At 44.2% G+C, this 16,586-nt stretch overlaps 1 protein-coding gene across 2 annotated transcripts in view; it reads left to right on the top strand.

Annotated features, from left to right (window-relative positions):
* Window positions 1-14,626, top strand: part of LOC126272427 (UDP-glucosyltransferase 2-like) — a 197,757-nt gene extending 183,131 nt beyond the window's left edge. The window contains exons 6-7 of one of the 2 annotated variants that reach the window (XM_049975285.1): window positions 1,365-1,487; window positions 14,099-14,626. In XM_049975285.1, the coding sequence (XP_049831242.1) occupies window positions 1,365-1,487; window positions 14,099-14,390 (415 nt within the window). In that variant the 3' untranslated portion in view covers window positions 14,391-14,626. The remainder of the gene's footprint in view (window positions 1-1,364; window positions 1,488-14,098) is intronic. The other variant, XM_049975284.1, reaches the window with a different exon arrangement.
* Window positions 14,627-16,586: the final 1,960 nt, after the last annotated feature.

Here is a 16,586-nt window from a genome sequence, read left to right as displayed (position 1 = left end):
CAACTGCAACGTGCCCTTACAACAGCAGCAATCACTGTCTTAACTTAAAGATATGATGGTAGCTCTCCGATTGGCAGTTCACAGACACTTCAAATGAATCAGTTGGAGTACTAGCCCATTATCCACAGTTAAAGTGACAAGTAGGTTCAATTCTCTTTGAATTTTTGTCAACAGTGCATCGATACACACTTCATTTTATTAAACGGGAGCTTGAATATAACCGACATGTCATGTCGAGCTATCTCCCATGTCGTTCATGTCTTTTGGAAATAAAAATGTCGTTATAGATGTCATCTGTTTTTCAACTAGCCAGCATTCCTTTCGTAAATCTTATAAATTTCAATAATCTATTTTTGGGGAACAGTAGGAATACTCTTGGAGTAGGGTACATGATGTCTACCTCAGTGCCACTGCTCACGGCCAAAACCTTTTTTCATTAGTGTTTAGGTTCTGTTGCGCTCAATTTTACAATATTGTAACTGAAAGGTGCGGAAATACTTCGATGCAGAGACTCATTAGAGGTACGCAAATACATGCGCAGCAAATGGGTGATTTCTTCTTCAAATTAAGGCCAATGTTTGTTATTAATAGACTTCTTACAACCAAGAATTCCCTTCTTTCCTGTGCAAGCCTTCTTTCTATGTCCTGCTTGCTTCGAACAACATGTTATTTTGCTTCTAATTTAACAGATGCCTTCACTTCTAGCGCTTCGTGTTCCCCCATGTAAATGCGAAGATTATCACTAGAATAATAAGCTCATTTCTGTTTTATGTAAGTCTGCAGGCTTTCGTGGCCGTTGTCACTGCAGTTAAAATCTTCTGGGTTATTAGGCCGCATCATGTTTCTTGTAAAATGTTCGAAATTTCAACCCCTCTGCTGGATGTTCCTCAGGATGTTTTGGTCTCCACTACTGCTAGAACACTGTTCCGTTCTCATGACTTCCTCTTTCTTCATTTTCTCTTAAGTTGAAATCTGTATTCATTAACTTGTCCATTCTATTCCACTGGTCTTATAGTTCAATTTCGCTTTCACTGACAGTGACAATGTCGTCAAAGAGCCTTATTGCTATCTTTCCACCCTCAGTTTTAGGCTCTCTTTTGGTTTCCCAGTTTTACATGCTTTTCAATCCACGCACTTTGTTCTCAATCTCTATGGTGTCTATCACAAATATCACTTGAGTCTAGCGTTGAAATGCTAGTATCCATGCACCCGGTATCTTCGAGTCAAGAGTGAGAGACGATACCCTGTGACTATACTTGTGTGGCAGACCACCCCAAGACGGTGGCGTTCATCACGCACGGCGGGCAGCTGGGCCTGCAGGAGGCGGTGTGGGCGGGGGTGCCGCTGGTGGTGGTGCCCGTCAGGGGTGACCAGCGCCACAACGCCGCCGCCATGAGCCGCCGCGGCGTCGCACTCACCCTCACTGTGGGCCAGCTGACGGAGCACAGCCTGCGCGACGCTCTGGACAGGCTCATCAACGACACCAGGTGAGCACGCGTGACGAAAAATGGTTGAAATGGCTCTGAGCACTATGGGACTTAACAGCTGAGGTCATCAGTCCTCTAGAACTTAGAACTACTTAAACCTAACTAACCTAAGGACATCACACACATAGTTTCCGGAGGCATGATTCGAACCTGCGACCGTAGCAGGCGCTTGATTTAGGACCGAAACGCCTAGAACCGCTCAGCCACAACTGCCAGTACTCGCGACGAGCTGCAGCGTTCTACTAAACCTGGCCCCGCGACACGCGATCTTGCACAGTGTGTACAAAGCTCATTGCGGTCTCGCCAATGGCACTATGTGCTGGCACCATGAACGGCCACGGTGTAGCCTCGACCCTGCCCTCGTGACAGCTGGCCGAGCACAGAGTGCATCAAACTCTGGACAGGTTCGACCACGACTCCAGATTACTTTACTCTGTTTTTGGGGCACCATCGCTACTTCATAAAGCTGCCATCGCAGTGACGTCAACGTCCGATGATTTGGCCGTTAGCTGATATGATACTAAGAAACTGTTGACAGTTTATTGATCACTTGTTAACGTGCTGCCTGTTAATTTCAGTCCCAGGACATTCTGCCAACGTTCGTCTTTTCGCTGGATCGACTGGCTGACATTGTCAGAGATTAGTGCTCCGTTGCTGGTGGTATGCTAGACTGGATCTCGTGTCCAGAGATTTTCTGAACCTGTCACACCGATGTCTCCTGGCTTTTCCCTGATCGTTACAGCTCTTTCTCTTCCTTTGTTTCTTGCAATGACCCGGCACTGCAGAATGAAACCCTAGGACCTATTTACCCTTAGGCGTTCTACTGGTCAGGGGTGACAATTCTACCACACACTCCCCAGGTGAGACAAATAATCGGTCGTATGTTTCGCAAACGTGGTATAAAGACCGAGAAGATCAAAGAGTGAATCAGATCAGTAAAAGGGGTATGCTGGGAAGATACCACATACCGAGAGCTTGTGGGAAAGTCTGTAATGCAATGCCTGGAGGTTCCATCAGAAACAGGTTCACCGAATATAAACAGTATTAAAGGTTGGGGCAGGCAAGGAACAAGCTACTGTAGAGCATGCACTGATTGAGGTCGACCGCAAAATAAAATTTACTGACCCAGAGGTTCCCACTGTGGAGAAGAGTTAAACACCAACTTGTTCACGGAAGCAGTAGAAACTCAAAAACATAACAATACTTTCAAAGAGGTGTAAGAAAATCTCTGGGCAAAGGAATCCTGGTTTCTTGTGCTACAGAGAACGATTGTTGCAAGTAGCAGGGCGAGAAGCACAGAGGTAATGATCAGAGAAAAGCTATCGGGCGTGGTTGTACGTATTACCTCTAGCAGTGGGTTCGAAACTGGTCAGCCAGCAGAAATAGAGGATGAATCTCTGGCGATGCCAGTCACTCATGCAGGCGAACCGACAGGAAAATCTGTAAATGACTTTCAGCTGTAGATCCCGAGACAGGCGCCAACAGACTATATACAAGAATACACTGCAATTCACACTCAAGTGTCTAGCAGATATAACAAAATAGGGTGCAATTCGTATCGGACGAGATTTATGATTGAATTCAGGACTTCCTAGCAAATGAAACTGTAAACGTAGTTCTTGACGGGACGAAACTGACAAACTGGAAAGAAAGTACGTGGTAACACCGCGCTATTCTATGGGACCATTAAAAAATGTAAGTTCTGTGTGACCAAACTGCTGAGGTCTTCAGTCCCTAAGCTTACACACCACGTAATCTAACTTTAATTAACTTACGCTAATGACAACACATACACCCATGCCCAAGGGAGGACTCAAACTCCCGATGTGGGGGGCCACACTAACTGCGATAAGGCGCCTCAGACTCCGCAGCTATCTCGCCGGCTATGGGGCCGTAATTCATTATATTATAGACAAATGATTGTGCGAATAATATCAGAAACTCCATGAAACTGTCTGCAGACGTTGGTGTTGTTTGTGGGCTACAAAGCCATCTTAGTATAGGCAGCTGCCGATGACTGTACAAATTACTGTAAAGATGACTGGCAGTTGATGCTGAGGGTAAATAAATGTGGCAAACTGACCAGTTGAAGACAAAGAGGTCTGTTACTGTCCGATTACGCTACTACACGTAAGCCACTGAAACCAACCATAAAACACCTAGGAACCATCTAAACTCGAATACTCACATAAAACTGATTGTGTGAAAAGCAGGTGGAAGCTGCGATTGGTGGGAAGAATCGGCAGTAAGTGAGATGCGTCCGCTAAACAAATGGCTCACGAGGCACAAGTTCGATCGATTCTTGATTGCTGCTCACCATTGGTGGAGCCCTACCAGGTTGGACTAACGGAGGAAGAAGATCCAACAAAGGACCGAGACTTACATCACAGGTCCGTTTAGCAGGCACAAGAGCGTTATGAAGATGCTTAACAAACTCCGAAGGCTGATGCTAAACGAGAGGAGCCATGCAGTGAATGTTTTTATGCAACACAGAAACGCTTACCTTTGAAATTCCGAAATCCGCTAAGAATGAGGAAACCTGCTGGTTCTTCCCACAAAAGCACATCTCACGTTGTGGGCCCAACGAGAAATCGGATAAGTCAGGCTCTCACAGACCCTTATCGACAGCTGTGCATTGCACGGACTATTTACGAATGGAACAGGAAAGGCGACAGATGCTATTAGCACAAAAAGTACCCTATGATACACAATGTAAGATGGCATCTACATTTGACATAAATTTACACGTTACAGTATGTGCTTATCTGCGTACCATCAGCTTTGTGGGCCAACGTTTCCGACCTAGGGAGGTACCGGCGGGATTCAGATTGGTTAACCTTCTCAGCCGATTCATACGGCATTGCTTTGTAGCAGCGGCGAATTTGCGAAAACTTTATGGCACAAAAGCATTCTTTTTAGAAACTCAGACTATGCTCCACCTTCGTATTTCTCATTTTAAAAAAATGAAAAGAAAATTTGTGTGGCTTGTTTGATGGAAATAATGACAAATCTTAGTCTATTGTGGGACGGAAAACGAAGTAGTATGACCTTGATGACGTCACTCCCGTGTCAGCGTCCTCTTCTGTTGAAATTCAAGATCGCATCCATTGTTGAAGTGTTCCCAGAGCTGTCATCATGCGCGGGGTATGTCCCTGACAGTTATACAACCAACACTGTTGCACTTACTCGTGTGAAGAGATTCAAGACTATGGATGTAAATAAAACCTGCTGGTCCTATTGCACTAGCAGAAGCTGTGGGTTCCATCATACAAAAAGAAACTGCAGGATCCACTGTATTCGCAAAAGTTGCACTTTCCAATGTACTAGCACAAACTGAAGGTTTCATTATAGTAGCTGAAATTTCGGCTGTACTATAAAAATCTGAAGATTCCATTCCGTTAGCAGAAACAGCGGATTCCAAGTCTTAGCAGCTTCTGTGGGTTCCATCTTACTGAAAGAAACTGTAGATTCCAGTGTACTAAGAGGCTCTGTGGGTTTTAACGTATTAAAGGAAACTAAGGAAACTACATCTCAAATATATCATCAGAAACTGTGGGTTCCAACAACTTAGCAGAAGCTGTATGTTCCATTGTCGTATCATAAAGTTGTGTTTGCAGTGGGCTAGCAGAAACAGCGAGGTTTAGCGTGCTGGCAGACACTGTGTGTTTTACTGTGTTATGAGAAATCGCGTGCTGCAATGCACTAGCCGGAACTAAGGGTTCCATTGCAGTAGTTGAAACTGCAAGTTCCTTTGTGCCAGTAAAAACTGCACATTCCAATACACTAGCAGATACTGTGCTTTCCGTGGTGGTATGGCTTTAACAAGGACCTTAATGAATGAGAGGACAATTGTCTTAATGTAAGGACTGGATAACAAGTTGAACATCGTTGGATTCTTCAAAATAACATCTTCACAAATTTATTACTACAATACTGCAAATAAATATACTACAAATTTTGGTAAGTTACTTTCTTTTGGCAAAAATCATTTACTAACTCCAAGAATTAAACTCTGTTTCTTTTCCTATTGAAACAGTGCAACATTAGGAAAGGTAAACCCACAGTGTAAATCCAAATTGTGTATTAGGTTCCAAAAGTATTACAAGAAGAAGTACAAGAAGAAGTTTACCAATTTCAAGAATTAAATATTTTCTTGTTAAAATAGTGTGACTCTACAATAAGGCTCATTTACATCAAGAAATCAATTTGCATCATGTTCCAAAAGTTGTGTAAGAAGTAATTTACTAAGTTTAGGCATTAGATCTATTCATACTAAAAGAGTGCAACACTAAAACAAAGTTCAGTTACATTAAGGAATCTAATCTGCGTTGTGATCTAAAGGATAGAAAAGAAATTTACTCACTTCCAGTATTACATATTTCCTTATTAAACAGTGCAATATATATATTGTCTTTACCCTTCCAAAATTTCAGGTAAAATAATGTACAGCAAGAGGTTTGTTAGGTGACAGTAAATCACGTGGATCTGGCCCGCGGACGGCACATATCACTCCGAGGTAGACCTAGGGTACCCGATCCGCAGCGACGAGGCATGGAGTTAGCATGAGATCAACTACGACATACATAAAACCTCTTTTAACACTAGAACGGTCGGGCAACAAATAGTTTCAACAATGGTCGGAGTCGATCTGTGGGACCCATTAAATATAACAAGTAAAAAACAGTATATTTACATCAAATGGCGAATTTTTATTTTGTTCATGTACTACTTAACGCTATATTGACATTATTTTAATTTTCTGAAACATAAAATAATTGTAAAAAAGCCGAAGAACATATTTCTATATTGTACTAAATCTATGTACACTGGAAATAAAAGTAAAATCTATTCAGATACGACTATAAATGAGAATAAGTTGTAGAGCTGCAAAGCAAAAATTTTGAATTTTCATCGTATAAATGGAAATTGTGAATATAACTAACAGTTTGTGAGATATGTCCTCTAAAATCATCATTTTTTTCAAATTAACCGCAGGAAACCACTTCAGCATGCGTCACGCATAACCACTCCTTTCAAACTTTGCAGAAGTGTTTAGGTTTGCTGTCCTAGCATTTGTAGCACCTTCCCATTTCCCCTGGTTGTGGATCTTCAATTCAATTTTGTTCTTTGGCGCCGGAGACGTTAGAGGCAATCCTGCGAATATACCGCGGGAGATTTGCCTAGGTTTAACATATTGTCGAATATGGTGATGTGGGAGACTTTCCTAGGGTTCTGAGCTATTCTCTTCTAACTCAAATGTTTTTGTTTGTTTTGAATATACTCTAGCCATTGAGATATGCAATGCTCTACGACTGAAAAAGAGACAGCGAGGGTACCGTCTAGTCCCTCTAGCAACAATATATTGATCAAACGTAGCATCAACGACATCTAAGTCGCCCTTTGTAGTACATTATTATACTTGGTTTTCTTCTTTTCGCCGCAGTCACTGCCAATGTGCCAGAATGATGCATTGAGAAAATAATCAGTACTGAGTTGTTTCGTTTTGGTGCATATGGGAGTAACGTGAGGTCTTCCTAAAATCTAAAGTTATTTGAGTATACTTTTTTAGATTTTTTGGAAAAAAGATCAGCTGCAATTTCCGGCTCATCTTCTTAACATACCAACAATAGTAAAAATTATTTTCTTGTAGTACATTTTTGATCACTGAGTAAGTAGTAGACCAATTATCTATTGTCAGGTTTCTTCCAGACCGTTTTACTGAGTTTAAAAGACGCAAAACAACATCATCTGCCTCATACTGTTTTTCTACGGTCCTCGTGGCTGTGCACCCGCACAGACTTCCAAATATTTTTCATCGTATGTTTTAGAACAAGTCAGGATGTAAAACTTGATCCCATAACGGGCAAGTTTATTTGGCATATACAATGTGAACCACGTGCACCTACCGCTGTATGGAACGTGCATTTCGTTTTCTGATGAAGCAAAATATGCGTTGAAGTTAGAGACACGTATATTAAGAACGAAGTAGCACAATTAGTCTATCTGGTGCTTTTCTTTCTCTCCTCATTTGGATACAGCGAGTCAAAAATCTTAACCTTTTCAATGACATACTTGCTGGAAAAATTTGTAATCCGTTCTCATTTGTACCGCAAAAGCCTTCGATATTCATTTTATCCCCATGCAATATTCCAGCTAAGTAAAGTGGGCCCAAATATGACTTCAATTCATCAAAACTTCTAGGCCTACTCATATTTAGTCCACTTGAAGATTCGTTTCGAACTGAATGACGATAGATATTAGTTGATTCAAGAACTAAATCAATCAGTAGATTGATTCTGACGTTAAATGTAGATCCATTACAGCTCGAATGCTTCCAGGAAAATGGATGATAACTATGTTCTGACGTCTTGTTCGAACACTTTGTGGGAAACAACTTTTTCTACAACTAGTAGCTCCGTTCCTTCCTTTATAAAATCGCATAGGTGATCCATCTGAGTCAGTTATGGGAGATGTAGCTGATTCAGCAACAGCAGGTGCATCGATGCTGGCGGAATTAAAATTCACCACCACTTATTTCACTATTACTGTCATGATCACTGTTTATTTCGAAGTCTGGGTGAATGTCAGAATCGTCTATTTCACACTCATCATCATAAAAAATTTTGTAAATTTCACTGTATGAAAATTTTGTCTTGCCATTTCAAACTGTCAACTAATTACAATGATAATTCGGTTTTGGGATATCACAAATAGTTCGAAAAGAAACGAAATGACATATTATACGAAAATAAAAATGAGACAGCACTGGCAGAAATCAGTAACGTCAACGGTCGGGCTGGGTCTGGCAGACCCGTGCGCTTTTTGGAAGCAAAGAACACCTCATTGAGGAAGTGAACGCTTTCTCTCGGATAGTACAGGAAACTAGCAGAGCGCACTAGTCAAACCGGCAACTATACGAAAATAAATTCAGTGAAGGAAAGAATAGTGGGTCTTACAGACCAAGCCCGACAATCATAGGATCAAATAAAGCAGGGATGAAACTGAGACATGTCAGAAAACAGCTACTCAAGGTTAGAGCAGAAGCTGGCACGAGAAATTTAACAGCATCCAAACCTAAACTGTGATTTCCAAGAAATTTCATATTAATCAGGCATGCCGGACAACATAAGCCTCCGTCCAGAGAGCAAAACAGCTGCTACCGATTACTAACCGTTAACAAATATTCGGCTAGAGAATCTGAGTTAAATACGCTAACAAGTATCGAGCACTTGAGTACGTCCAAAGCATCACTCTCGCAATTACTAACTAAAACTTCACAAGAGTTACAAATCACTAATGCTTCCGCCCAACGGTAGTTATTGTTGCCAATGGTAGCTCCCTTCCTGATAAACAAAAGTTGAACAGTTAATATAAGAGAACAGATACAGGTCACAACACCCTTTAAAATATTAAAAACGAATAACACTAACTGATCTCCCTGCAGTATTTGCCTTTTTAATTTAAAAAAAGTGATCACCTATAAGAGGTCCAGTAGTTTGCCTACGAGGAAGAGGATTGATCATACGTGACAAAAGTTCAGAAACAGACATTATCAAAACAGGTCTACAACACGGGTGGCGGAGAACTGAACACGGAGAAGCCAGTAATCGCACAAAAGGCACCTGCTGGAACGAGTGTCTTAGAAGTGCCACAGAACGCTCACCATCAAAGCAGGTAGTAGCAGATCCCAAGGTCTGTCTTCGACCGAGTGTAACAAGCAAGTCGGGCAAATTCTCACTCTGACTGCTGAAATCTCGATGGCGGTCGGTTGAACTCTGCGGGTATCCTCGTCAAAGCCAAAAAACAAGGTGTTTTTCTGGATGGTGGTAGACACGGCGCTGTAGCTGTAGGGAATTCGGTCAAGCCCGAATCCCGTACAAAATCGGCAAGTTGCTGACTAAAAGGACGACCACAAAAAAGTAGAATACACGTGAATCACTTGGAACACAGGAACACACAACGGCAAACAGTAAACGCTGGCAAGGACATCGACGATACGGAGCAACCAGCTAGCACGTCCGACCGCGGCGACAGCGACTGCTCGTCAGACGGCCACCACGCCACAGTGACTGCCCCAGAGGTGTGCACCAGCAGCGCCAGCACACAGGGCCGGGTGCTGACACGTGCGCACGCCCGGGAAGCCGGCCACGCTGACGCCGAGACGAGTGCGCTCTGCCCCGTGCGTCGTCCTACTCGAGGCTCTGCACGAGCCTCCTCCCGACTCTCACCTCCACCGCCCCTCCGCCACAGCGACCTGGCTCTCCTCACACCTAGAGACAGCAGGTCAGGCAGGAAGCACTGGCCTCGCACACGGCTCAGGTTGTACAGGAAGGAAGTGTGGTTCCAGTGTACTAACACAAACTGTGGGTTCAGACATGTTAGCAGAAACTCCATCATCAAGTATAATATCAGAAACTGCCGGTTCCAGCAACCTAGTAGAAACTGTTGGTTCCATGCTGCTATCAGAAACTGAGGTTTCCACTGCCTTTGGAGAATGTGTTGCCAGCCGGTGTGGCCGAGCGGTTCTAGGCGCTTTAGTCTGAAATCACGAGACCGCTACGGTCGCAGGTTAGAATCCTGCCTCGGGAATGGATTTCTGTGATGTCCGTAGGTTAGTCACATTTAAGTAGTTCTACGTTCTAGGGAACTGATGACCTCAGAGATGTTAAGCCCCATAGTGTTCAGAGCCATTTGAAGAATGCGTTGATTCAGTCTTACTAGCAGAAACTGCGGTTTGGAATGCACTGGCAAAAGCAGTAGGGTTCAAAATACTAGTATAAACCGCTGGTTTGGTCATATTAGCAGAAACTGTGGGTTCCACGTTCTAGCTGAAGCTGCAGTTTCCACTGTACTAGTGGAAGCTGCAAGTTCCCTTACAACGGTCAATAAATAAAGGAAAATACACAGTACAGTGTCACACAACATATTAGAACATTAAATAAAGCAAGTCTCCTAGTCCATACTGTATACCAATTAGATTACTTCCATGGTACGTTGACACAATAGCTCCATACTAATCTGTCATACATAACCGCCCGCTCGACGAAAGATCCGTACCCAAAGACCGGAAAGTTGAACAGGTCACACCAATTTTGAAGAAAGGTAGCAGGAATAATGCACTTCAGATTACAGCTGCATACCATTAACGTCGAAATGCAGAAGGATTTTGGAACATATATTGTGTTCGAACACTGTGAGTTATCTCGAAGACAACGGTCTATTGCAGTCACCTGAGTCCGAGGCGGATTTAGAAAACATCGTTCTCGTGAAACACGACTAGCTATCTACTCTTATGAGGTGTTGAGTACAGTCGACAAGGGATTTCAGATTGATTCAGTATTTCTAGATTTCCAGAAGGCTTTTGACACCGTGCCTCACAAGCGGCTCGTAATTAAATTCCGTCGCTGTGGAATATCGTGTGAGTTATGCGACTTTTCCTGATTTCCTGTGAGAGACATAACAGTGTTTAGTAGCTGACGGAAAGTCATCGAATAAAACGGAAATGATATCTAGAGTTCCCCAAAATAGTGATATAAGCCCTCAGCTGTACCTCATCAATAAACACAATTTAGGTGACAACCTGAACAGCCGTCGTATGTTGTTTTCTACAGTATTCAGGTGCTGTCGATTATGCTCTAGCAAAGTCATCAGAAGATCAAAACAAATTGCAAAACGATTTACAAAATGTTCAAATGTGTGTGACATCTTATAGGACTTAACTGCTACGGTCATCAGACCCTAAGCTTACAAACTACACTCCTGGAAATGGAAAAAAGAACACATTGACACCGGTGTATCAGACCCACCATACTTGCTCCGGACACTGCGAGAGGGCTGTACAAGCAATGATCAAACGCACGGCACAGCGGACACACCTGGAACCGCGGTGTTGGCCGTCGAATGGCCCTAGCTGCGCAGCATTTGTGCACCGCCGCCGTCAGTGTCAGCCAGTTTGCCGTGGCATACGGAGCTCCATCGCAGTCTTTAACACTGGTAGCATGCCGCGACAGCGTGGACGTGAACCGTATGTGCAGTTGACGGACTTTGAGCGAGGGCGTATAGTGGGCATGCGGGATGTTGTCGCCAGTGGTCGGCGGAAGGTGCACGTGCCCGTCGACCTGGCACCGAACCGCAGCGACGCACGGATGCACGCCAAGACCGTAGGATCCTACGCAGTGCCGTAGGGGATCGCACCGCCACTTCCCAGCAAATTAGGGACACTGTTGCTCCTGGGGTATCGGCGAGGACCATTCGCAACCGTCTCCACGAAGCTGGGCTACGGTCCCGCACACCGTTAGGCCGTCTTCCGCTCACGCCCCAACATCGTGCAGCCCGCCTCCAGTGGTGTCGCGACAGGCGTGAATGGAGGGACGAATGGAGACGTGTCGTCTTCAGCGATGAGAGTCGCTTCTGCCTTGGTGCCAATGATGGTCGTATGCGTGTTTGGCGCCGTGCAGTTGAGCGCCACAATCAGGACTGCATACGACCGAGGCACACAGGGCCAACACCCGGCATCATGGTGTGGGGAGCGATCTCCTACACTGGCCGTACACCTTTGGTGATCATCGAGGGGACACTGAATAGTGCACGGTAAATCCAAACCGTCATCGATCCCATCGTTCTACCATTCCTAGACCGGCAAGGGAACTTGCTGTTCCAACAGGACAATGCACGTCCGCATGTATCCCGTGCCACCCAACGTGCTCTAGAAGGTGTAAGTCAACTACCCTGGCTAGCAAGATCTCCGGATCTGTCCCCCATTGAGCATGATTGGGACTAGATGAAGCGTCGTCTCACGCGGTCTGCACGTCCAGCACGAACGCTGGTCCAACTGAGGCGCCAGGTGGAAATGGCATGGCAAGCTGTTCCACAGGACTACATCCAGCATCTCTACGATCGTCTCCATGGGAGAATAGCAGCCTGCATTGCTGCGAAAGGTGGATATACACTGTACTAGTGCCGAAATTGTGCATGCTCTGTTGCCTGTGTCTATGTGCCTGTGGTTCTGTCAGTGTGATCATGTGATGTATCTGACCCCAGGAATGTGTCAATAAAGTTTCCCCTTCCTGGGACAATGAATTCACGGTGTTCTTATTTCAATTTCCAGGAGTGTATTTAACCAAAATTATCCTAAGGACAAACACACACACCCATGCCCGAGGGAGGACTCGAACATCCGCAAGGACCAGCCGCACAGTCCATGACTGCAGCGCCTTTGACCACTCGGCTAATCCCGCGCGGCCAACGATTTAGAAAAGATTTTTCTTTGCTGCGAACATTGCCAGTTGACCCAAAATAATAAAAAGTGTTAGACCCATCCACATGAGTCATAAAGGAAATCTAAAGGCTGTAAATTCAAGTAAATGCCGAGGAATTACAGTTACAAACAACTTCAACTGTAAACGACACATCGAAAGTGCTGTGGGGAAGGCAAACCAAAGACTGCGTTTTATTGGCAGAACACTTAGAACATGCAGCACCTGGACTGAAGAGACTGCCTACTGCGCTCTGTGGGATCCTTTCCAAATAGGATTAACGGAGTACATCGAGAAAGTTTAACGAAGAGCAGTACCTTTTGTTTTATCGAGAAATAGGGGAAAGGATGTCACTGACATAGTACAGGTATTGGGGTGTACTGTATCCAGACTAAGCGCCTGCAACTCTCGCTTCCCGCGAAGAAGACCGTTACAGCGAGTCTCGGACCGAGTAGGGGCAGCCTGGCCGGTCGTCCCGGAAACACAGACGCTTCCCAGAGACCACCAGGAGGCGTCCACAGCGCCGAAAGAGGTCGCTACAGCCGCGGACCTATTTCCTTCCGCTCGACACGTGACTGCAAATAGACCCAGCCATATCTGTGCGCCGAGCAGCATTCAGGCTGGCGCAGGAGACTGGTGAGGCAGTTCACGCCGAGCGAGCCCACTGGTGTCATGGTAGCCGCCCCGTCATCGTCCACAGCCGCCAGCGTACCGGAGCCATCCGCGCAGGGCCTCTACTCGTCATCGGACTCAGGTGACGGCAACGTGGACACCGCACCGCTCTTCACGAGACGCCCGGGGCTTGATTTGGTGAAGTTGTATGGTTACTACAGACAGTTTATGTTTGGAAGAATCTCTGATTTAGTTATTGGCAGGCTTGGAGGATCAGTGCTACCTCACGAATATTGTTTTGTAAATTTTGAAGAAAGACTTTAGTTTAAATAAAAACGCTATAACTCACACTCTGAGATTTTCCTATCCGCGGACGGCGGATATATTAGGGTAGACAACATTGAAATAAAGGCGTTTTTCGCTGCGACGGAATCATCTCATTAAATTTCAGTCAGCAACTTTCTCATCTGAATGGAAAAATATTTTGTTAATGCCAACCTATGCTTCATAATGAAAGGAGAATCGGAGCTCGCACGTGAAGATGAAGATACAGATGTTCGCTCATACTGCCTGCGTGGAATAACAGGGAATTATTGTGAAGATGCGTCGATGAGTCATTTGCAAGGTACGTATATGCGATTTGGAGAGTAACAATGTAGGTGTAGATGTAGAATTATTTGCCTCCTCTCTTTAGTAGAACGTAAAGCGAACAATTCGCCGTCACTCGTACCGGTGCTGTTTCAGCTACCGAGAGCGCATGAGGGAGCTGTCTGCGCTGTTCCGGGACCGGCCGCGGCCGCCGCTGGAGGAGGCGGTCTACTGGCTGGAGTACGTGCTGAGGCACCGGGGGGCGCCGCACCTGCGCCCCGCCTCCCTGGACCTGCCCTGGCACCAGCTCCTCCATCTCGACGTCGCCGCGCTCGCCCTGGCCGCCCTGCTGCTCGCGCTGGTGGCCGCCTACGCCGGCCTGCGCTGCCTGCTGGCGGCTCCCTGGAGGGGCGACGCAGCGCGGCGGAAGGAGGTCAAGAGTGACTGAGCGACACGCGACAGAGCTGGTCCTAAAACATCCAGGGGCGATGCCTTGCATTCTATGTGCAGTGTTACTTGCTGGTTGGACGTGTTGTGGTACACAGAATTATCACCTGAGATGTTTTCAACACCAGTTCCGAAGAACAGTTATACTTTCGGAAAGTTGGCTGTATTTGGCAGGGTAACACTTTGTAATACTGACTGACTAAGTTCCACTGACAAATAAATGAAACTTGATATCCATCTCGTCATATGTATTATGTAAGATTTTTTCCATGCAGCATCATGCTTCACATATTTTGCTTTTAATTTTTTTTGCTCCGATAGTACAATCATTACCACAACAAATGAAAAATATTTTTTATAGAATCCTTAATCTAATTCAGAGTGATCTGTGTCTTCGTGTGCATATGTTGTGTAAGCGGAACATGTCTAAGTAAAGAGTCAAAAACACTTTCTGCCTTTGACTTCATTACTGTTTTCTGCGAATTAAAAAAAAATTTTTCCATGGACTGCAGAAACCATCCTATTCAAGAAATCTGCGTCTGAAATTTTATGTGTTGAAACATACAATGAAACGTATATGAAACACGTAAAATATTTAATGTAGTTTCTAGTGAATGTATACGATATTGTAACGTCAAAGTGAACATCCTGAACAAGTGCTCCCTCTGAATTTTTTTCCTGTAATGGTAATTTGATAGGACAAAGAGTGTATGAAAGAAAGTTTTTGGAAAATTCACCCAAGAGGTGGGGGACCTGAATGGTATTTACGCACTAAACTCTCAACAAAAGAGAGTTCTGCTGCCACATATATTGACAAAAAAAGTGACATTAAATTTCACAGTTCTGCTATCTCATGTTTTCACAACAAACTGTCCATTGAATATTGATGTTCTGCGATCACATCTTTGGCGTGTTGTAAAGATGGAACTGATGTGAGTTCGTGGTAATTTCCTGTGTTGCGACCAACACGATGCAGTGGAACAAGACCCGCTGTTAAAAACTGATGAATCACGCGACTGAAGAAACGATAATTATAGGAAAGTTCAAGAGCGAGGATGTTCAGAGTCCAAGAATACCAATGATTGCAACCGACTTGCCGTTTCAATTTAAGCCTGTCCAGCCCCTGGTTCGTCACATATTTGTAGTGATCATTAATATATCCTCAGGCCAGTCGTTGGTAGAGTGTGGATTAAACCTTAAATTGAACCGTTTTTTCCTATGGGTAATAGTATGTCGCGTGGTCGTGAGTCGGTAAATCATCGGCACCATTCGTTTTCCCTCTGGATGTTGGATGAATCGCTTCTCGACTAGCTGTCAACAGTGGGGAAACTATGTTCTGCCCCACATTTGATATCAAATTTCTCAGCAAATTAATTGAATTGCGACAGCTGATTGGTTTATTATCTTAACCAATTGTTCTGCTTAGTGTTTTCCATCCAGCCTCTTCCATTTCACTTAACCTACAATTCTGCTAAGTGTATCTCGATCCCCTGAGGGTTGATTGAAAACCGCCTTACGATAATCAGTCCTTCCCCCTCCATCTCTCCCCTTCCTCTGGGAAATCTCGAATCCGTCACCCTCCACGTCGCTAATACAGACACACATTTGATATCAAACAATTGACTAATTAAATAAATTGATCAATTAACTAACCCATCCCCCTCTTGAAAATTCCCCATCCCTTCCCCACTCCCCTCACTCTCCCATATCTGGGAATTGGCGGGAAAATGACTTTCTCTGTGATTGAGAGTAAGGGTTTCGAAACTGAAGTCAGTGACAATTACATAGCAGAAGATATACTGTTTATTTAGAAAATACGATTTTCAGAGGCTGAATTTTTTATTTGGCTGGAAAAGCACACAACCAGCAGCTACATTTCCTAATTACATAACTCAATCGGCAGTTGGAAGAAGGAAATAACTCCATAAACCTGTTTGTTGGGAAATTTAAAAAAAACTGTATATCTTAGGCATTTTTCAGTGAAACGAAAGTTATTTTTTACTGCACATATGGAACAACATTTCCATCCGTTTGCAGTGTTCCGACAATTTTCAGATATTGTACTTTGACTTGTAAAATAAAAAAAATTGGTGGATTTGTTTCTTTCTTCCAACTGATTGAAAGTGTGACTAAAAATAAAAAAATAAGTCAATAATGACTTTCAAATTTTATCCAAAATTGTAAAAACATAACATTA

The sequence above is a fragment of the Schistocerca gregaria genome, chromosome 5 (genome assembly GCF_023897955.1).
Source record: "Schistocerca gregaria isolate iqSchGreg1 chromosome 5, iqSchGreg1.2, whole genome shotgun sequence".
In the NCBI taxonomy this organism is placed as follows: Eukaryota; Metazoa; Arthropoda; class Insecta; order Orthoptera; family Acrididae; genus Schistocerca; species Schistocerca gregaria.
Note: the sequence above shows the minus strand (reverse complement) of the source record. Positions and strands in the feature narration are given on the sequence as shown.